This window comes from Topomyia yanbarensis, chromosome 3, assembly GCF_030247195.1.
Source record: "Topomyia yanbarensis strain Yona2022 chromosome 3, ASM3024719v1, whole genome shotgun sequence".
NCBI classification, from domain to species: Eukaryota; Metazoa; Arthropoda; class Insecta; order Diptera; family Culicidae; genus Topomyia; species Topomyia yanbarensis.
The window spans coordinates 310771308-310795201 of NC_080672.1; the positions used below are offsets into that span (position 1 = coordinate 310771308).

At 40.6% G+C, this 23894-nt stretch overlaps 1 protein-coding gene across 1 annotated transcript; it reads right to left on the minus strand.

Annotated features, from left to right (window-relative positions):
- Positions 1 to 726: 726 nt before the first annotated feature.
- On the minus strand, positions 727 to 7863 carry LOC131688049 (uncharacterized). The gene is made up of 2 exons (XM_058972193.1): positions 7459 to 7863; positions 727 to 7401 (listed from the first exon to the last, which is right to left on the minus strand). The coding sequence occupies exon 2, from the start codon at positions 7024 to 7026 to the stop codon at positions 727 to 729; it is 6300 nt and encodes a 2099-aa protein (XP_058828176.1). The 5' UTR covers positions 7027 to 7401; positions 7459 to 7863.
- Between the last annotated feature and the right edge of the window lie 16031 nt (positions 7864 to 23894).

Below are 23894 nucleotides of genomic sequence, written 5' to 3' on the forward strand. Positions count from 1 at the left end.
CAATAAGTTCTACTGTAATTTTATCTCGCATTTTCGCATAGTTATAAGTTTAGATAAGTAGACCGTAACTAAATATACATATATAACTCATATGTGTAAGTATAAATATTGTATGGTATGCGCATTATAATTTCATATTTAAATTACTCACGTTTAGTCCTTTTCTGCCTCTCGTCTATTCGAATACGATCAGGGAATTCTGACAGGTTTTTGGTCGATAAGCTGTTCGAATAAATTCAATTTATAATATCCTGCCTTAGTTCTGTTCATATTTCTTACCGAATCGTAGCAAGGAGCGAATGGAGAATTCTGCTAGTGAGCTGGCTATTATGTTAATCTAATTTTAAGAGTAATGTAAGTAGTAATTTTAAAGTAACTTCAGATTAAATTCTTACCGTTTTTATATGTAGAAATAAGGTAGATTTTAAGGCACTTTTAGGCACTAGTTTAGATTAATTTTAAATTCAATTAATTTAATGTAATTAACTTAGATGAATATACTTTTAGCAATTGGCTTCCTACACTGGGACGAATAGAATCTTTTTGCTTACTCACCGCGATGACAGTTTGACAGTCGTACCCAAGATGTTACCTGTCACCTCCAGGTGAGCTCCGTCGTTGACTGAGTTAGTGTGCGAGGACCAATGTGTTGGAATATCAAGGTGCGCTAGCCGAGTAGAGTCGGGTAACACTCCCCCCGGGTACGCCAGCCTCCAGGTTGGCTTACTACTTCTCGCGCCGAACGTCCAACACAGCCAACTTCGAAGTGGGTCGCTCGTACACGCCTACAGCTGTCCGCACTGTAGCCGATCGTATCTGGCCATCCTTGCCAGCATGCGTCTGGATAATCTTTCCGATGGGCCAGCAATTCCGGGGTAGTTTGTTGTCAGTGATGACCACAACGTCACCAACAACGATTGGTTCCGTATGGGCGAACCATTTTGTCCTCCTAGTAATTTCTGGCAGGTAGTCGGATAGCCACCTCTTCCAAAATCGGTTCGCGAGAATCTGAGATGTACGCCAATTTTGTCGGAGCGCAGCACCACTATCGTCCAACAGACAAAGTGGCTTCATACCATTCGAGGTTCCCAGCAAGAAGTGGTTCGGGGTAAGAGCGGGTGCGGAATCGTCATCAATTGGAACATGTGTCAAAGGACGAGAGTTTACAGTGTTTTCGATTTCTGTAAGCAAGTTGCGGAGCACTTCATCAGTCGGCTTTCGTGATGGACAGATGGCCATTAAATTGTTTTTTACAGTGCGTATGAGACGCTCCCAGCTTCCGCCCATATGTGGCGCCAACGGCGGATTAAATACCCACTCAGTATCGGGGCTTATAAACTCCTTTGTGATCATTTCCTGATCTATCTCCTCAACTAGCTTTTTTAGCTGCTTACTGGCTCCAACGAAGTTTGTACCCCGATCACTATAAATTTTCCTGGGACAACCACGCCGCGCAAAGCAATTTCGAAGGGCAATGATGCACGAATCAGTGGTAAGTGAGTGGACTACTTCGAGGTGGATTGCGCGAACTGTCAAGCAGGTGGCAAGCATAACCCAGCGTTTTTCCACTCGTCTTCCAAGGGCGACTTCTACTGGGCCAAAATAATCTACGCCCACGTGTGTAAAGGGTCGGGAAAATGCAGCTAGTCTGGCTGCAGGAAGATCAGCCATGATTGGGTTCCGTGGCAATGAGGCTTCGTTCTTACAGCGTTGACAGTTACTGCGTATTGTTCGATAGCAGACACGGATTCGGGAAATGTAGAATTTTTGCCGTATCTCGTTGATCACGGTTTCATGATTTTGGTGGTGGTATTTGTTGTGGTAGTGTTGCAAAATAAGAGTGGTTATGTGGTGATTACGAGAAAGAAGTATTGGACTTTTAGCATCCTCCGTAGCGAAATCGCAAGCAGCAATCCTACTTCGCATCCGCATTATGCCGCGGTCATCCAACCATGGTGTCAGTTGGTACAGTTGGCTCACTTTGGGAAGTGGTTTTTGAGGGCACTCATTAAGTAAATTCACTTCTACGGGAAACGCTTCACGCTGAGTAAGACGCAGGATATACTCCTCGGCACCACGTTGTTCTTCCATGGAAAGTGGTGCTGTGCGGATTCGCTCGCGTTGTAGTTTGCGGCGGCAGTTAGCCAGAAAACGCTGGACAAGTGCAACTACACGGACTAATCGCTTCCAGCTAGAGAAATCGACGACGCTTATGATTGGTGTTGGTTCAATGTGGTGAAATAGTAAACGGTGACGGAGCTCGGTCTCGGTAGCGTTAGTCACAATCGTTGAATGTGGCCAATCGACTTCTGGGCATTTCAGAAACTCGGTACCATTGAACCACCTTGCTTCTGGAGTTAGATCTGGCTGTCTCGCCCACTTAGTTCCGTCGTCTGCAACGTTAAGCTTGGTTGGGATCCATCGCCATTCCCTTTCATCGGTAGTTTCAAGAATCTCACTTACACGGCAGGCGACGAATTGCGAGTATCTGCGATGATCTGAGCGTATCCAGCACAGCACATCTCTGGAGTCTGACCAGTAAATACGCCTGTTGATTGGTATAGAAAGTGTCTCTTCGATTGATTGAGCAAGCCTAGCACCAATTACAGCCGCCTGAAGCTCCAGCCTAGGGATAGAGTGGTACTTCAATGGAGCCACTTTGGTTTTGGCTGCTACGAGGCGGCATTCAACTTCTCCAGCATGCATGAAACGGAGGTACACTGCGGCCGCCATCCCATTCTCACTAGCATCTACGAAAGTATGCAGTTGTACTTCGACGGCATCCTTCGAAGACCGTGTTTGTCCATTGTCGTTTTGGATTGATGGATTGATGTTCCGAGGTTGGTTGGCACAGCTTAAAGTTGAGTGATCAATCCTGAAACATGAAGATTCCACGCTATCAACTGGAGGTGTACGTAGTTGATAGCAACGTGAAACCTGAACGTGCTCGACTTGCGGAAGGACTGCTAACCAAATTTTCCATTTGTTGTACGAATCGTCATTGATTTCTTCGTCCCATTGGGTACCGGAACGCCAGATATCCTGCAGCAGAACTTTAAGATACATAAGGTAGTGAGCGATCAAACCAAGGGGATCGAAGATCGTCATAAGCACACGGAGGACCTCACGTTTCGTGGGGCATCGTTGACCTGACAATAAGGCGCTGTCATAACGGTTCCATCCAACCTTGTAAGTGAAAACATCCTTTTCCGTACACCACCACATCCCAAGCACTTTCTCGGTGGACAATTCGGGCGAGAGATCCAGATTTTTCTCGTGGGTCTTATCTTGTTTTAAACACCCCAAGACCCGTTTGGAATTACTGATCCAGTTGCGGATTTCAAAACCACCTCGAGAGTGTACATAGTGCACGTCCTCTGCAATACGAATGGCATCTTGTTCCGAATTAGTGCTAACCAGCATGTCATCAACGTAGTGTCGCTTTATTATAACCTTCGCCGCTGTAGGAAACTCGTGAGAAAATCGTTCAGCGTTTAAAGTCATCGCATACTGCGCGCTGCTAGGCGAACAGCAGGCACCGAACGTCATCACGCTCATGACGTAGGTCGCCAAATTGCCGTCCTTGTCGGTCCAGAAAAAGCGTTGGCACTGTTGGTCTTCGTCACGGATACGTATCTGGTGGAACATCTCGCGCACGTCCCCAGCTAGACCTATTCGTCCTTCTCGAAATTGAAGCAGGATAGCAAATAACGAGCAAAGGTGATCTGGTCCTTTTAGCAGAACGGAGTTCAATGAGATCCCGAAACTTTTGGCCGCTGCGTCCCAAACCAATCGCACTTTTCCGGGCTTATTCGGGTTTGTTACCGGGAACACTGGAAGATACCAGACGCGCGGAAACGTTTGTTTGAGTTCGTCGTCGCTAAGTTTCCTTGCATACCCTTTCGCAACGTAGTCGGAAATCATCTGTTGGAGTGCCTCCGCTAAGAACGGGTCTTTGTCCATTCGTGTAATAAGGCTTTGGTGTCGACGAAGAGCCATTTCACGGCTATCAGGTAGACGGATATCTTCGTAGCGCCAAAGTAGACCAGTTTCATAGCGATTGCCAACAAGTTGGGTACGAGACTTCAAGATATTCTCAGCACGTTGATCTTCGGAAGATAGAATAACCTTGTCGGATTTTGTGATGCCTAGGCTATCCATTGCGAAATAAGCCTTCACGGCTTGATGCAAGTTCTCGTCGGAGTGTTCTGCATCTACACACACATGAAACGCACATTGTCCAGCAGCAAGGGTTTCATGCAGCTTCCATCCGCCACAAACGGTCCATCCTAGCCGTGTTTTTACTGCAATTGGTTCATCGTATCCACCCTCTTTGGTCTTAAGCACTACACTGACTCCTAGGTGCTTCATTCCGATCAGTATACGTGGTCTTGCGTCGCTATATGATTCAATGGGCAGTCCGCGGATATGCGGGTAGAGTTGCGCCAATTCCTCCGTGTCGAGCGTTTGGTGCGGTAAAAGTAGGCTTTCAACAGTGCGCACGCTGTTGAGCTTGAATTTTTTGGCAGAATTTTGTATTCCTGATACTTCCAGGCTGACGACTCGGGAGTTCGTCTCATTTCGTTGGGAGCCTCCGGTCCATCTCAGACACAACGGTTGCACATTTCCTTCCAGCATCAACTCTTCTGAAAGTTCCTGGTCGAGTAGTGTTAACTCTGACCCCTCGTCGAAGAAAGCATACGTACGAATCGACCGGTGTTTGCCGTGTAACACAACCGGAAGGTATCGGAACAACACGGCACTAGAGTTGGAATGATGTATGTTACATCCATGGGATGGTTCACCACTCTGCTTCTCCGTAGGCAACTCCGGCGATGTAATCGTGGCAGGCGAATCGTCCTTTTGATCGTTGTGCAGTAGTTCATGATGCATCCGCGTACAACCGTTTTTTCCGCATAGTTTAGCAGTGCAGCCGTCCCTAACGTGTTTGCGGAGACATCTGCGACATAAATCGAATTCTCGCACTGCGGCCCATCGTGAATCCCGGGACAGCTCCTGAAAGCGCTTACATTTGGCGACTGCGTTACAGCTACCTTTGCAGATGGGGCAACTATTATCGAACGATCGTTTCACATTTGCACTGGACTGAAGTGTGTGCAGGGATGCAGAAGCTTGGCGTGACGTTTCGGCATGGGCATTAAGGTAGGCACTTTCCCTTTTAGTCGCTCTAGCCTCGAAACGTGCTGGCTTGGACTCCATCATAACCGATGGGATAGTTATTGCACTGGCTGCCTCCGCCAATGAGTACACCCAATCTCCAAACGTCGCTAGATTGACAGTAGACAGAGTCAGCCGGTATCGCGCCCAATCCAACTTGATGGTCGGCGGAAGCTTGCTAACAAGTTGGTGTAGCAGAGAAATGTTATACATATAGTCTGCAATACCGCAGGCGTCAACTGTTGCACAGAAATTCTGCACGTTCACAGCAAAGTCTACGATTGTTTCCAGCTTATCTTCCCGCAGTGGGGGAAGTGCGTTGATTTTCCCTATCAACGAGTTGACGATAGCCTCTGGTTGTCCATAAAGCATTCGCAATGTTGCAATCACACCGGAAGCGTTGGATGGATACAACAGTCGACTTTGTACCGCCTCGTAAGCTTTCCCCTTCAGGCACCTTTGAAGCCGGATGATGTTCTCTTCGTCTGAGAATCCACACATAGCCGTAGTACTATTGTAGACTGAAATAAAAATGGGCCACTCTTCTGGTTTACCCGAAAAGACAGGCAGGTCCTTTGAAATCGCTTGACGTGCGGCCAACTGTTTCTTGCTGAGCTGGCAAAAGTCCGTGTCGTCTTCTTCGTCTACTGGCAACCGACTAACTTGTTGCGTCATTTGTACGGATCGCGTGAGCGGATGTTCGCTACCGTGTATTGTAGAATCGGAACGGGAACGGGTTCGGTCGGCCGGCACCATTGAATCATTTCGAACGTTACATGCGCTTCCAATAATGGAACCTACGGCTGGTGCATTACTTCGGGGAATATCATCATGGTCCGGAAACGTGAATTGATGCTGAGTAGAGTGTCGCTGTGGATTGAAGCCGCCAGCGGTCTGAGTAACTTTCCTCCCTCTTTGTTGCAGAATATTTACGCTGTTTACCCAATCATCAACTCTGCTCGCCGCCTCGCTGCGACTTGAATCAGACCGGTTCGACATTTCTTCAAGTAGAGCATACTTCTTCTTGATGTATTCACGATACTTCTCCGCTTCACGCAGCTCAAAATCTCGTCGTCTTTTTGCTTCCTCCTGCTCCAGCATTCTACGCCTCTCCGCCTCCTGTTGTTCGAAAGCCCGCTCCTCTTCTAATTTTTGAAGTTCTAGCTTCAAGAGCGACTTTATCGAGCACGATTGTGAAGTTGCTGACCGTGCTCTATTCGCCAATATAGTCGCCTTCGTGTCCGAATTGGGATGCACCGGCAACGTAACAGATTGACTGTGTTTAAACTGCTTGACCTCCAATGCCGCAACCATTTTGGAAACTATTGGATTTCGTCCAGACGAAATCGAGAGGCCCGCCACACCTACTGCGATGGGTAATCCAATCGGCGCATTAATCTTCGGGACCGCAGGCATAACCGAATCACCACCGGTTTGATTTTGTTTAGACGATTTCTCTAGACCACCTGCATATTTTGGGATCGGCTGCAGCTTACGCTGGTACTCCCTTTCAGCTACGCAGTTGGGACACCTCCAGCTCACGTTCGCAATATCATCTGCTACTCCAACACACTCATAATGATGCCACTTATCGCAAACATCGCATTGTACCATATCTTCGGTATCCGCTCCCTGGCAGATTTTACACGCCCAGCCGGGTACAATATCATCGAACTGCTTATCCCTTGGAACTTTCAAGGCCACCTGTCCAATTTTACCACTACCACACACTTTTCCACTGTCCGACACACCCCTTCCTACAGGTTTTAGCCACGCCCCAGTAGCATTATCTTTGGCACCCTCTGAAGTGCTTTTTCCACTCTGTTTGGCTCTATTTCGGTTCGACATACCCGAGAATTAAACGTAGATATTCGCGTAAACGAAAATTATAATTTGTTGACTTTGGTCAACCGTTTGACAGAAGGTAGTTTCCGGAATCGTAATCCCCAATAAAACGCTCGGGTTTTGTAACGGGAGATTATAATTTTCCTATCGAGAAAACAATAAGTTCTACTGTAATTTTATCTCGCATTTTCGCATAGTTATAAGTTTAGATAAGTAGACCGTAACTAAATATACATATATAACTCATATGTGTAAGTATAAATATTGTATGGTATGCGCATTATAATTTCATATTTAAATTACTCACGTTTAGTCCTTTTCTGCCTCTCGTCTATTCGAATACGATCAGGGAATTCTGACAGGTTTTTGGTCGATAAGCTGTTCGAATAAATTCAATTTATAATATCCTGCCTTAGTTCTGTTCATATTTCTTACCGAATCGTAGCAAGGAGCGAATGGAGAATTCTGCTAGTGAGCTGGCTATTATGTTAACCTAATTTTAAGAGTAATGTAAGTAGTAATTTTAAAGTAACTTCAGATTAAATTCTTACCGTTTTTATATGTAGAAATAAGGTAGATTTTAAGGCACTTTTAGGCACTAGTTTAGATTAATTTTAAATTCAATTAATTTAATGTAATTAACTTAGATGAATATACTTTTAGCAATTGGCTTCCTACACTGGGACGAATAGAATCTTTTTGCTTACTCACCGCGATGACAGTTTGACAGTCGTACCCAAGATGTTACCTGTCACCTCCAGGTGAGCTCCGTCGTTGACTGAGTTAGTGTGCGAGGACCAATGTGTTGGAATATCAAGGTGCGCTAGCCGAGTAGAGTCGGGTAACAGATGTTTTGTCTCGTCTTGGAGTCGTATCAAACCATCGTTGGGGTACGGTAGGCGGAAGAGGGTACTTCTGGGAATGATAAGAGAAAAGATAGGGGCATTTAAATTTGGATATTGATGGTTTTGAGGAACGTGTATATAAGGGACATGTAGAGAATATCGCGGCTTGCTAGTACATCTCGAACCGGGACATTGGGTGATCTTCCTCGGGCCCGAAGGGAATCGAATAGTTGTGATCTGGCAGAACAGTACTCGGCGCATGCCCAGACAACATGTTCGATTTCGTGATAACCGTTGCCACAAGCGCAGATACTGCTATCCACGAGCCCAATACGCCGGAGATGTGCGTCCAGCGTGTAGTGATTGGACATGAGCCGAGACATCACGCGAATGAAATCCCGACCCACATCCATCCCCCTGAACCAAGGTTTCGTCGATACCTTAGGGATTATCGAATGTAGCCACCTTCCCAGTTCACCATTGCTCCATGAAGTTTGCCTACTTTCGAGGGTTCTCTGATGAGTAATACTGAAAAATTCGTTGAAGCTAATTGGTCTTTCATATATGTCACCTTGTAAAGCGCCCGCCTTAGCTAAAGAGTCCGCTTCTTCATTACCTGGAATGGAGCAATGCGAGGGAACCCAAACTAAGGTAATCTTGTACGATCTTACAGACAAAGCACGCAGGCGCTCCCAGATTTTCCCCAGAAAATATGGAATGTGCTTTCTAGGTTTCATTGAACGGAGAGCCTCGATTGAGCTGAAGCTATCCGAGACAATAAAGTAATGATCGGTGGGCAAAGTATCAATGATCCCAAGGGTATACTGAATAGCAGCAAGTTCTGCGACGTAAACTGAAGCAGGATCATTGAGTTTGAATGAGGCGGTGAGGTTTTGATTGAATATACCGAAGCCAGTGGAGCCGTCGAGGCTTGACCCGTCGGTGTAAAACATTTGTTGCAGTCGACTTCTCGGAATTTACTATGAAAGATGCTTGGGATCACTTGCGGACGTATGTAATCCGGAATTCCACGAATCTCGTCTTTCATGGATGTGTCGAAGAATACAGTTGAATTAGAAGCATGAAGGAGATTGACACGGTTGGGATAGTATGAAAAAGGATTGATATTTTGTGCCATGTAATCGAAGTACAAAGACATAAATCGGGTTTGAGAATTGAGCTCGACAAGCCTTTCGAAATTTGCAATTACTAACGGGTTCAAGATATCGCATCGGATGAGCAATCGATATGAGAGTTCCCAAAATCGATTTTTCAGCGGAAGGACGCCCGCCAGCACTTCTAAACTCATCGTATGTGTCGAGTGCATACAACCCAAAGCAATACGCAAACAACAATATTGGATTCGCTCTAGTTTGATGAAATGTATGTTCGCAGCGGAGCGGAAACAGAAACTCCCGTACTCCATCACCGACAATATTGTTGTTTGGTACAGCCTGATCAGGTCTCCTGGGTGGGCACCCCACCATGTTCCGGTTATTGTACGGAGAAAGTTGATCCTTTGCTGGCACTTCTGTTTCAGATACCTAATGTGACATCCCCAGGTTCCTTTAGAGTCGAACCAGACCCCGAGATATTTGAAAGTTGAAACCTGAGCAATAGTTTGACCCATTAATTGAAGCTGTAGTTGCGCTGGTTCACGCTTCCTTGAAAATACGACTAGCTCAGTTTTCTCCGTGGAGAACTCGATACCTAGCTGGAGGGCCCAAGCAGACAAATTGTCCAAGGTATCTTGCAATGGTCCTTGTAGATCGACGGCTTTGGGACCTGTAATAGAGACCACACCGTCATCTGCAAGCTGCCTTAGCGTGCAGGAATTGACAAGACATTCGTCAATGTCATTCACGTAAAAGTTATAGAGAAGGGGGCTTAGACATGAGCCCTGGGGAAGACCCATGTAGCTTAGACCTCTCCACATTTTGAAAAAGTTTTGAAATATACATGGGTCAGCTCAAATTTTTGTTCTTGGTGTGAATTTAAGAACATTCGCCAAAAATGGCTTAATTTGGACATGATTTAGAGGTGTCTCCAATCAAAAATCGTGTTTTTGCTATGTTTCCATGGAAAGATCACTTACACTCTGATTTGATAGGCCCTACATGCCCACATATCATCAAAGGTTGTTCCTTATACCTATCTTAACATGTTTTAACAGGTGAACATAGCCGTGATCGCAATACAAAATTTGCTAACTGGACTTTTATGTAGAAAAGAATACCAAAACCAAGAAAAAATACTAATAATTTTCCTTGGTTTTGATATACTTTTCTATATGAAAATCCAGTTAACAAATTTTCTATTGCGAATAGAGCTATGTTCACCAGTTAAAACATGTTAAGATATGTGTAAGAAACAACCTTTGATGATATGTGAGCATGTAGGGCCTATCAAATTAAAGTGTAAGTGATCTTCCCATGGAAACATAGCAAAAACACGATTTTTGATTGGAGACACCTCTAAATCATGTCCAAATTAAGCCATTTTTGGCGAAAGTTCTTAAATTCACACCTAGAACAAAAATTTGAGCTGACCCATGTATATTTCAAAACTTTTTCAAAATGTGGAGAGGTCTAATGTAGCTAGTTCTTGATGTCGATAAATCACCATGCGAAAAATGCATATATTTTTCGGACAGCAAGTTTAGCAAAAAGTTGTTTAGAGTCGGTGAAAGACCATGCTGGTGCAGCTTCTCAGAATGAATTGTGATAGAAACTGAATCAAAAGCCCCCTTTATATCTAGGAAAACAGATGCCATCTGTTCTTTGCTAGCATAAGCCATTTGAATTTCTGTTGAGAGCAACGCAAGACAATCGTTCGTCCCTTTGCCTTTGCGAAAACCAAATTGTGTATCTGACAGTAAGCCATTTGCTTCAACCCAATTATCGAGGCGAAACAAGATCATCTTCTTGAACAACTTTCGGATACAGTACAGCATCGCAATCGGTCGATACGAGTTGTGGTCGGAGGCTGGTTTTCCTAGTTTTTGAATGGCGATGACCTTCAGTTGCCTCCAGTCATGAGGGACAACATTACCCTCAAGAAACTTATTAAATAAATTCAACAAGCGTCTCTTGGCAGAGTCTGGCAGATTCTTTAACAAGTTAAATTAGATTCTGTCTGGCCATGGGGCTTTATTGTTACATGATAAGAGAGCAAGTGAGAACTCCACCATCGAAAACAGTGTTTCGTTCGCGTTATTGTGAGGGGACGCGGCGCGGTAGATCTTCTGTGCCGGGGCGGAATCCGGACAAACCTTCTTGGCAAAATCGAATATCCAACGGTTTGAATATTCCACGCTCTCATTAGTACTGTTTCGGTTTCGTAAGCGCCGGGCCGTACTCCCAAGAGTGCTCATCGATATTTCTCTCGTTAGTCCGTCGACGAACCGGCGCCAGTAGCTACGTTTTTTGGCTTTTATCAAACTCTTCATGCGCGTTTCCGCCATCACGTACTGTCGGTAGCTAGCTGGCAGCCCGTCGTCCCGGAAGGTCTTATACGCAGCGGCCTTCTCCGCGTACACGTCTGAGCACTCTTTGTCCCACCATGGATTGGGAAGACGAGCGCGTGAGTTCGCGTCTGGTACGCATTTAGTCTGAGCTTGAATCGCGGTATCGAGAATCAAGCCAGCCAGGAACCCGTACTCTTCCTCCGGAGGAAGCTCTTGAGTGCACTCGATTTTGTCGGATATCGCGGACGCGTAGCTCTTCCAATCAATATTTCGTGTGAGGTCATACGAAACATTAATTGTATTCGGTGGCCCCGAACCGTTGGCAATATTCATTACAATTAGCAGATAGTCGCTGCCGTGGGGATCAGAGACTTCCTTCCACATGCAATCTAACCGCAGCGATGTCGAGCAGAGGGACAGGTCTAAGGCGCTCGGACGCGCTGGAGGGGCCGGAATCCGTGTCATTTCACCCGTATTCAAAATGGTCATATTGAAGTTGTCGCAAAGCTCATGGAGTAGGGTAGATCGATTATCGTCATGAAGGCAACCCCATGCCGTGCCGTGGGAGTTGAAGTCACCTAAAACTAGCCTCGGTGCGGGGAGGAGTTCCGCAATATCGCAAAGCCGTCGGTGGCTAACTGAGGCTCTAGGGGGGATGTAGGTGGAAACAGTGCAAAGGCAAGCAATGCAAAGGTTTGACAAGCGACAACTTCAATACCTGGTGTCGAGGGGAGATCGATTCGGTTGAAAGAATAGCACTTTTTGATCCCCAAAAGTATTCTTCCGTAAGAGTCTTCTCGATCCAAACGAATAATGTTAAAATCGTGGAAGTGTAGGTCTATTTCTGAAGTGATCTATGTCTCGCATAGTGCAAATGCATCACATTTCAAGCTATTTAGTAAGATGTTAAAGGAATCGATTTTCGGGATAATGCTTCTGCAATTCCACTGTAGAACAGTGATTAAATCCTTGATCTCGTTCGATAAATTAGCCATCGAAAGAAACAATCGCAGTGAACTGCATCAAGAACGTATTGCTTTTAAGAGGGTCAAAAATATTTAAAGCTGCACGGTCCACAATGTCAGAGAAATTTATTAAGCCAGCACTGTTTTCTTTCTCTGGCTGAGATATGGCAACACTTGGGGTTTTTGATATTCCTGGAAGTGCTGGGAACTCCTTTTCTAAGCTCAGGTTACTGAGACCGGGAGCGACTTGCTCCGGTTTTGCACCAGTACTTCCTTGAGTAGTTATTTTAGGGGGGGGGGCATGAAGAGACACCTCCTGGCCTTTATGACGAAGCTTGGGAGAGGAAATGTTCCTCCTTTTTCTATTGCTTCTAAGCACAGCAGAAGATGTTCCCTCCTAGGGTTCATCACAGTCGCCTTCGTCAGTAGACAAGTTGGTAAAGATGTTCGTAGAGACAGGTGGCGTAGCTATCTTAAGCATTTCTGCAAAACATCGCTTAGAGCGTCCCTGAAGGGAACGCTTAAGATTCTCATCGCGCTGTTTGTACGCGGGACATGAAGGGAGATCATGTGGGTTTCCCCCACAGTAGAGACACTTTTCGACATCTCTACCACAGGAATCATCCGCATGATTCCCACCGCATTTCCCGCAGCGGGCTTTGTTGCTACAATGGGAGGCTGTGTGTCCCACACACCTAGAAAAAATAGTGTAAATTTACGTCTCCTGACCCTGACATATACGAGCATCAAAAATGACTTAGTTTTACGTTTGATTTTAATTTTACATGACGTTTAATTTCGTAAATCATGTAATTTTACTCCACATGCAGCGTTTGTTCTGAATGGTAGGAAGTGTAATTTTATGTCATCGCGCATGTAAAGTATATGATTTATTGAAAATTAAATGGAACTCGGTAATGTTCCGTCATTTCGTAAATTACGGTTTGTTGAATTGTGTCATGTTTGCAATTACGTCAACGATAAAATTCAGATTTTTTTGGTGTGCAGTTGTTTGCAATTAGTACAGTTCATGACCCGTGGCACAAAGAGGCGAACGGGTAGACGAACCTTGTCAAAGAGGAGGTAATTGGGTAGAGCAGAACCGGCGAAGGTCACCCGATAAGAGTCTGAGTTGACGTGTGTTTTCTTCTTGTCAGCTGCGAGCTGCTAATCCTGAATGCAAACGTTTGCACTCCAGTATCTTCGCTGGCTTAAAAATGGGGTATTTGAAACATGTCCCATGTTTCAACAGGTCCTCGCAACTCAGTTTCGAATCGGAAACAACCCCACAGACTTCAGCCCAGTTAGCTAGAATATACACCCGAAGGAGTACGCAAAGGGACCGTAACCAGCAATATCATTTGCCTGATTTCAACTGTTAACAACCTCCCGAAGCTTATCAGGACGAATTTTCGATATTTCTGTCACGGCCGAATATCGGTCCGTCAGAACTCGAGAAATCTGCAACAGATTCAAATACTTTTTGTCTTTGGTCCGAAAGAAGATCACGAAGGGCCCGGTGGCCAAGCTTGGATATACTTTGAGACGGGGAGCCGGTTTTGTTTCGAAGTCCATCTCACCTTGATATGAACCACCGTCAGGGGAAATCATTTTTGCACGGGCCTATTGCCCAGTGCACGTTAGTATGCGAACCAAGAAAGGGAAGCGTATAAAATAACAGTACACAACTGTGTGTATAACGGTATCCAGACGGCTTACTAGAAAATCTCTGCTTTTACTCTCGAGGAACTGACTGTAACTAACAAAACTACTCTTGTGAAAGAAAAATATTTTCAATCAATTCGAACGAATCGTGCATAATATGTACTTTAATTAGTAAAAATGAATTTACTCTTCTAAAAGCATTGTCCGTTAGCCATCAGTTACTGTGCTCAGTTCCAATGCGGGAGCGTATTTACATAATATATGAAGTTTAAAAATCAACCTCTAATTATAACCGTACGTGGGATCGAACATCGGCATCAGTCGGCCTACACAAAGCGCAAAACCGTGCCATCCGGTGAAAATTGGTGTGTTCGAATTTGAGTCATGTTTGCTCATCATTTTGCGAACAATGATCTTTGGCTAGCGGAGGGCTGTTTTTTTTGCGTGGCATTGCCAAGTCGCAAAAAGATATCGGCCATATCTCAACGGTCTTGAGCTAGATGTAAACACGCGGCACGAATGAGTAATTGTCATATTTTAGCACCCGAACGGCGATCACATGAGGTGAACGTAGGACGGTTAGGTCAACAGGTACTGATTGGAAACGATGAAAGAGGATGTCTTTCTATCCAGGTGGGGTGACACCCGTCATGATGCCGAAAGTATCCATTCGATCTAGAAATTATTTCGTCCGGCCCAATAGGATCTTACCTTAAAAAATAATATAGTTATAGTGTAGTGTTAACATTATGTTCACAGCAATTAGTAAAAAGTTGAACTGCAGAACGGAATGCATCGTCGTATGAATCTCAAATTTCAAGACTAAAATTATTTCCATCATGTCCCGAGTCGCAAAAACATAAATTCTTCTTTCTCAACAAAGTAGCAAAGTTCATTCCAACTACATCAATGCAGTTCGCGACTCAAAACACCCAAATCCAAAATTAGTTCAGATGGCGTCGTGACACCGATGGAATTTTAATGCTATAAAATGTTGAACCAAAATAGATGCTATTTTTTACCTCACTCCATGTCTCCTACTCATATTTGAACCACGGACCAGCATGCCGCGTGTTTATACATCTTCGCCGGACTTCATTAGCGAAGTTCTGATGATATGTTTTGAACCATTCACCTTTTCGAAAATATTTTCATTGCGATGATGCGAAGAAATGCGACGCCACTTTCGATGGTTTCACTGGGCAACTGAAAGATTGCTGTGTGCGACGCAAGCTCTCCCCGTTTTCCATGGTGGAGGAGACGCGAGGTCATTCATATTTTGAGCCGGCGGTAAATATTCGTGGAATGCGGTCAACCGCCAGTTAAAAGGTTTGGCTCATCTCCACCGGAGGGCCCTTCAAAAAATGGTTGTATTTTACTGTCAAAGATAGTAGAACGTTGTGAATTTAGTTTTGTAAGCAGATGCAGTGGAAAACGGTAGGAAATAATCTTAAGAATATTTTGAAAAATTGCAATGTTTGTTCGGTACACTAAATGACTATCGCTCTACTCCGACATTGCCGATCTTTCAACACTACATAATAATTACACTCATCATCCACTTTCAAGCGGTCAAAATTTCATCGCCCCGAACGGTACCGGTTTACGTCTTTTCCATCATCTCGTCTGTTATGATTGTTTTCTGCACCCTACAAAAATAGCATTCGGATACGTAAACAGAAATTCACTGCTCGAAATTAATATCCATCTAGAGTGCATTCCACTGCACTAGCTGACGCCTGGGTGCAGTTGGTGATGAAAGCAAAATATTCGGAAATTTGAACGGGTAAGAATTTTCAAACAATCGCCAAATTACCGTCCACCAACGTCGCTTATAAAGAAATAAATAACATCTGCTGTGCATTCCAACGCCTTTGTTCGTCCCTCATCGAATTCCTCGCTCAAGTGGGTACAATTTCGAAAACTGAATTGAAGTCGTGTACGAAAACTGGTACTGGTGATTTATTTACTTCGCAATGAGGCCATAAAAAATAATATCACTCTAAGTGATAGTCATAAGGAATGTTGGCACATGGGGAAAATGGATTTGATTTCGCTTTTGATAGGTTATGCGAAAGAAAATCTACCGTTGATCAGAACACTGGAATGTTCAATGTACAAGAAAACAAGAAAACAAGAAAACAAGAAAACAAGAAAACAAGAAAACAAGAAAACAAGAAAACAAGAAAACAAGAAAACAAGAAAACAAGAAAAAAAGAAAACAAGAAAACAAGAAAACAAGATCTTATAGAAAGAACGAAAATAGCGGATAAGGCTTAAATAGAAGTAGCAGTGGAAATAGTAGAACTGCTGTTGTTTTTGTTGTTGTTGTTTATTACTGCAGTGATTTTTACAATCTAAGGCATTCAGGTTAGGATTTTCTCTGCGAGGAAACAATTTCTTCTCATTTTCCCCATTGTGACATAGAGCCACTCACAGGTACGCCGAACATGTATCGTGCTTTTTTTCTAAGGTCGTCATAATTTCTGCAGCGAATGCTCCATGGCGGAATGCTACACTAGTGGCGAAGTTTTCCTCGGCAGGAAGTCGCGAGTTGACCAAAAAGAACAAAGTGAACCAAATACCAAAATAACATAAAAAACAAAAAAAGAGAAACAAAAGAAGCAATAAATGAAATTAACAAAACGAGTACAAAGAAAACGAAACATAAAAGAACAAAAAAACAAAACGAACCAAATAAACAAAAGAAACTAATAGAAAAGGACAAGGATTAAAAAAACAAAATGATCAAATAGAACATAAAGAGCAAAAAGAACACAACGAATATTAAGAACAAAACTACATAAAAACAAAAATAATAAACCAAACAAAAATAACAAGAAGAACAAAATGAACAAAAATGACGAAAACAAAAGGAACAATAAGAGCTAAAGTAACAAAAAGAACCTAAAAACGAAAGTAACAAAAAAAACAGAAATAACAAAAAACGAACCAAAAGTACACAAAGAGCAAAACGAATCAATAGAGTATAAATAACGGAAAGTACAAAAGAACGAAAAAACCGAAATAACAAAAAGAACGAAAGGAGCAAAGATAATACAAAAAAACATAAAAATAAAAAGAGGATAACAAATAGAGCTTCAAAAACAAAAAGAAGCAAAAGACCACAAAGATCAAAATAAGCAAAAGTGGTAGAACAAAAAGAGCACAATAACAGATAATAAAACGAACGAAAAGTTTAAAAAAAAAACAATAAAAAAACAACGAAGCCGCAAAAATCATAAAGAACAAAAAGTAAATAACAGATGGAGCATCAAAAATGAAAAGACACAAAAGAACAAGAAGAACAAAAAGAATAAAAAAGTAGAAAAACTAGCAACGATAAGAATAAAAAACGAAAACAACAAAAAATCAAAAAGAACAAAAGGAAAAAAAGGAAAAAAAACAAGGGAGCCAGAAATCAAAAAGTTCAAAACGAGCAAGAAGAACATCAAAAATAACAAAAAGGACAAAAGAGAACAAAATGAACACAAGAACTAAAATATCAATAAGAACAAATAACAAAAAGAAGAAAGGAACAAAAAAAACCAAAAGGGCAAAAAAACAAATGGAACATAAAAAACAAGAAACAGAGTAAACGACAAAAGCAACAAAAAATTAACAAAAAACGAAAGAAAAAGGAAACAAAAAGAGCAAGAAGAACAAAAACAAAACGATAAAAAACAAGAATAATAAAAACAAAAATAGAACAAATAAAACACAAAAACCGAAAAACCAAAAAGAACAAAAAACATTAACGAACCAAAAGAACACCAAAAACCAAAAGAACAAAAAATAGCAAAATAGGACCAAAAGAAAAAAAGCAACAAAAAGGAATAAAAACAATCAAAAAAATTAAGGTAAAGAATAAAAAAAATAGCAATAAGGGCGAAAGAACATAAAAACTAAAATAACGAAAAGAACAAAAAGAAATAAACAAATCGAACGCAAATCAAAAAGCACAAAACAAACAAGAACATCAAAAAACTAAAAGTACAAAATGAACATAAAGAACACATAGATAAAATAGAACAGAAAGTGTTGAACATAAATAACAGAAAAACTAAAAAAAACAAAAGCACAAAAAGAACGAAAATCCCATATGAAATGAAATTGAACTAAAACATATATCAAAAAAACAGAAAACAAAAAGAAATAAAGTAACAAAAGAACAAAGCGAACCCAAACAACACAAAAAACAAAACATGTAAAACTAAAAAGTTAGCAAAAAATCGAAAAGAGCAATAGAACAAAAATAAAAAAAGAACAATAAACAACAGAAGCAAAACACCAAAAAGAACAAAACGAAAAATCAAGAACAACAATGACACCAAAGAAAACAGAAAAAAGAACACAAAATCAAAACGTGCCAAAAGAACCCAATAAAAAATAAAAGAAAAGCAAGGCAATAGAAAAAAAACAATAAGAAACAAGCAGAACAAATAAAAACAAATAACAGAAAAGCAAAATAACAAAACGAACAAAAATAACAAAAGAAAACAAATAAAACAAAACGAACTAAAAGAATAAAAAACAAATATAACAAAAGGAACAGGGAGAACAAAAATAACAAAAAAAAAGAACAGCAAGAACCAAAATAACCTAAAGAACACGAAGAACTAGAAAAGCACATCCAAAAAATAAAAGAATAAATAGAACACTAAGAATAAATTAACAAAAAGCGCAGAGTAAAAAACAAAGAAAACAAAAAGCTCAAAGATAACAAAATTACAAATAAAACAAAAAGAAAAAAAAGAAAAAACAAGTGCAGGAAGAACATAAAACAAAACCAACTAAAAGAACACAAAGAGCAAAAAAGAATGAAACGAACAAAGAACAAATAAAACAAAAAGAACAAATAAATTGTAATGAACAAAAAGAAGAAAAAATAACAACAAGAGCGAAATAAGAAAAAGAACAAAAATTACAGAAGGAACCAAAAACAAAGATATCAAACAGAGCAAAAAACAAAAAGAACACAAAAACAGAGCAACCCATAAGAATGTGAAAAACAAAACGATCAAAAATTAAAACAAAAAGAACAAGAAACAAAAATCACAAAAAACGTAGGAAATAAAACATCAAAACAACCAAAAACAAAAAGAACTAAAAAAAGCGCGAAAAGATCGAAATGAACGCAAAGACCAAAACAACAGAACAAGACGATCAAAACAAACTAAAACAACAATATTAACAAACCAAACATGAAAAAAATGGAAAATAGTCCAACATTCTTTAGACAATCTAATTTGATTACGAGTATTGTTGGTAAGCTGGTGTTATTTAACTGCTGCTTTCTTTGAAACATTTATTTACTTTATTTGTGTTAGTCGAAAATACTTCTAAATTTAATACAAAAATGTTGTTGTATTTTGGGCTAGACTAAGCAAAACATAAGTCAAAATATCAGATTTCATTGAAATTCAGAATCTAATGCCATTTTTCAGTCAAACATTTTCATTAGATTGAAATTTTATTATTGATTTACAAGTTTAAATTCTGTTCAGGAACAGGCTTAGTGTAAATAGAAATAGATTGTCTTGTACACATCTTTTCTGGATACCGCACATAGGGGTAGATGATTTTCAGAACCCGAAAAAATAGTCGAATATTACAATATTAATACCTCTTTAACCGAAGTACAAATAGATTTATTTTAGTTTTGGAATTTGTGTTTCGACTTCGTCTCATCAGAATCCGACACTAACATAACTAGGGGTTTCCTCAGAAACACAAATAGTGTTTTCGTTTTAGAGCTAGCATAAAGCACTAGCTTAGTCCTTTCGCTTAGTGTCGGATTCTGATGAGATGAAGCCGAAACGCAAATTCTTTAACTAATTTAGTTTTTCGTGTTGTGCTCTTCACGCGCAAGGTTTTAAGCAATTCTTTGCTAAAATGTGACAAAATAGTTCTTACTTAAATTGTTCTCCTCCAAGTAAGTGAGCTGAGGTTGTTAGATTCAATATTGATCATATAGTCTCGTTTTCCATGCTATTTTAAACAATCAAATGCTGCTGAATGAGAGTGATGCATAATCACATAGCTACATCTGAGAAATTTAACTATAAATGATGACTTATTGACTGTATAACGTGGCGAATGAATAACTGACTAACCAATTTAACCTTCCGGAAGTCTCGCAAATGGCCCACTGAACGAGCAGCCGCTGGTACGCTAAGACGATCTCGCTAGATTTTCAAAGCAGCGTGCACTCAGTGCACCAACGCGACTTCCGGAAGGTTAAACAAACAAATTGACACTGTACAATGTTTATTGGAATAAATAAGAAATAAGAAGAAAATACTGCGATATACAACACTATCCATGAGTCATGTGAAATAAGAACATGCTAAATTTTTCAAGCACATGCATCTTAAAGATACGATATGAGAATTTACTACTGTCAATTTCAAAATTACACAAACGTTAGAAGAGTTGTGTCTGAAAGCATTCGTGGTACGTCCAAATGCCGTTGAACTTGTTGCTTCTCAGTCAAAACATTTCACCTTAATGGAAATCAATCAGTCCGACAAGTCACTTGAGTAGTTCTAATGTTGAAAAGGTGGTATTTTTAGCATTAGGATATTTTTTATATCTAGGACAACGGCTTTGTGAAACATAACAGTACTCACCAGAGTTAAAAATATTCAAATTCATTGAATGAGAATTGATCATATTCAGCCGCATTCATTTTCAATATTCAGTGACGCAGCTGAAAACGTCAAACGAGCAAACCGCCCATTCATCCATGCAGATTTTCATTCGTCTCCGATTATTACACGAAGCGCCCGTGCAGCAACGAATCAAATGCATCAAAGTAGGCCCTGGCACAATGTAAGCGATGATGATTGTTGTTTCATATGCTTTGCCGGCATTTGAAAATATTTTCCTAGATAAATAGCGAAATGAATATATTGTACGATATTCAACTGAATGAATAACATGGATATTTGAATGATTTTTTTTTCTTTTCACCGCGAGTCGCATCAGGTTCATTTTCAGCCGTCAACAAAGAGCTTCGATTATTTTTAACTCTGGTACTCACTGTAGGCCTTCAGTGGACTTCAAATCGAAATTGGTTGGTTTGTAAAAATTAAATATAATTATAGGATTTTTCCATCCATAGAAGGATCATATCTCGAATAACTTCAATGTGTTTCGCCCATTAAACCGCAATGAAAAAAAAAATGTTTGGATAATTTTTGTTCACCATATGAAAGCAACTAATTTGCAAAAATGTGATTGACGGTAAATTTAAACGAACTATATTTTCTCTAAGCTTACCTTTTCATACTAGAGTTTTTCGAATAATAAATCATAGCTCATTGGAATGGGTTTACGTCATCTTCATGCTTTGCAGTCATGTGATCGGTGATTTTTTGGAGATTTTCCAACTCACGAAAAACCTTAATGGTTATTAATGAAAATTAAATTATTTTAGATTTAAACCAAGTCCAAACTACCGTGCAAAATATTTCAGAACACCCACGGTTTACCAAAACTCACCTCGCTGCACGTCGCCAAGGTATGTAATCCGTGCTTTGGGTGATTCAGTGCCTCAAGCTGAGCCATGTGTCACCGCAATCGAGGCGTAGCTTGCGTTCACAATATAAATAATACCAGAGCGCGGTAAATCTTCGTCGACCGTGGCGTAAAATATTACGCTTGGTTCCAGAATTCATCCCTCCTAATTGTACTAAAGAAACAAATCCGAAATACCACCAATTAATCAAACCAACGTATAAAATACCTACCATACGTCCAGGAATGTGACCCTCGACTGGCGGCAGCATCTTTTCCACCTTCGTCATGATGTGTTGACCATCTGATCGCGAGGGCCGTAATCCTTCCTGTTCTGCTCGAAGTTAGGTGCGAAAGTCGGGTGTGGACAGAGCATTTTAGTTGGCGCTAATAATGGAGCAGAAATTAAAATAAACAACACGCACTCTCCCACTCATTAGATTGCACATGTACGCATACGAACCAGCATCTTCCGTTAGATACACGAGATCATGGTAGGCACATGGGTCATTAATAATTTTACGATTTGTGCTTTTCATGAAAACAGAAAAAACGGAAATTCCTAGCTCGTGACTCAACTTGTAACCCGTTTATGCCCCTGTTGTATATAAACAACATTTATTATTGGTAACATTATTAGCTATTGTTCTTGTATGTATGAAAGTTTTTGTACTATTTTTAAGTCTAATTACTGGTTCTATTATTTTTTCATTTGATTACTAACAGTAATTATAATTTCCAGTAGAACTAAACTTATTGCGTTTACATAGTATGATTGAAAGGCGCTGGAGAAGGACTGATAAGAGCAGTCTCAGCGAACGGGGAAAAAAGGAAAACATTGTTGATAAAAAGGTCCTTAGCATCGGAAAATGATATTGAGCATTCGCAGGTAGAAAATAGGCGGGTTCAAGTTCTGCGCAAAAGCATTTATTTTGACAAACCATTTTTCATGTTCCATGAGGCTCAACTAAGAAAGCCAAGAAAAGCATTTTGCGCCTCCCTTTACACAATCTTCGTGAAAATCAAAAAAAAATATTCGGTTCATTGGTGGAGTACCACTAATTCATTTTCATGAGAAACGGTGTGGAATATAATCTGCTTTTTCGTATTCAAAGATGTCCGCTTTTCATAGGCTTTCTCAGTTAAATCTTAACAACAGCAAATGAAAAATAATAATTCAATCGGAACTCAATGCGCCCTAAAAACAGTTGGGTATAACAGGGTTAACCCATTTTAACCCAGGGGTTTCAAAAAGTGAGCCAAATGCAGTTATGTCTTCATTTCCATCAAAAAATGTATCAAAGATTATGGGAAACACTAAATCACCGCTTAAAATGGTATTGAAAATGAAAATATCTCGTGAAAAAATTTCGTTCGCTTAAATAAAAATAACAAACTTTAAGTTGTTTCACATATTTCTTCGGATTTTCTGATATACAACACTTCTTTTACACGTTTTGTCACATAATGGAAAGCACGAAAACCAATAATAAAATTCAATTAAATGTATTGTTACTTTTCAGCCACCATTTGCCCCAACTGTACACGGTTCAAAAATGTAAATAAAATTGACAGCTGTCTTGTTTCACAATGAAATATGAGGTATAATGATCCCATTAATGCAATAATAAAGCAGTTAGATGTCAAAATTCAACAGTAAAAACGTGTTAAACGAGGGAAAGTTCTGCGTATGAAATTTCATACACTAGGATATAATGGGTTAAGCCGAATGCGTTGGACCAAGGCGGACCATAAAGGAGAGTTTTATTACAAGTGGCGCCATTTCACTGGGGAAAGCATGTTAATTTAAATAAGTTTATGATACTAATTTTTAGTTAGAATTTATATCTGAAAAGCGATAGAGGGCTGAGGCAAAATTACCCCGACTTGTATTACGAGCTGTTTATATTCACACTTCGAATTTTGAGCTCGTATCAAATCGCATGGGGTATAAATATGAATATGTTGAGGTGGATCTCTTCATCAGACAATCGGTGCTTTACCAATGGAAATGCTACCACAGTAACTTTATTATATATAATTGTTATTTTTACTTAAATTTACTCAGGCATTCTTGCAGGGCGTTATACGAACCCAAGAGCCAAGACTGTTCTAAGAACATTCAATACCCCTTGACACTTTTGAACTAATTGTTTTCCGTTCGTTTCCACACATTTTCCCGGAGCACAAAGTTGGAGTTTATTCGAAGCTCGGTATAATTAAGTACCGTAAACCGGGGTGACATTGATCACTTTTCGAAGTAATCATTACATATTTTTAGACGCAACACATTTTTTCAAGTTTAATATTTTTAAACCATGTACTGATGTATGGAGAACAAGATTGGATGGTTTTACCTAAAATTGTCCGTTTGCAGCTATTTTTTCAAAAATGATTTCAAGTTGAAGT

Coding starts and splice junctions, on each gene's coding strand:
- LOC131688049 (XM_058972193.1), bottom strand. CDS start 7,026: ATGTCGAACCGAAATAGAGCCAAACAGAGTGGAAAAAGCACTTCAGAG.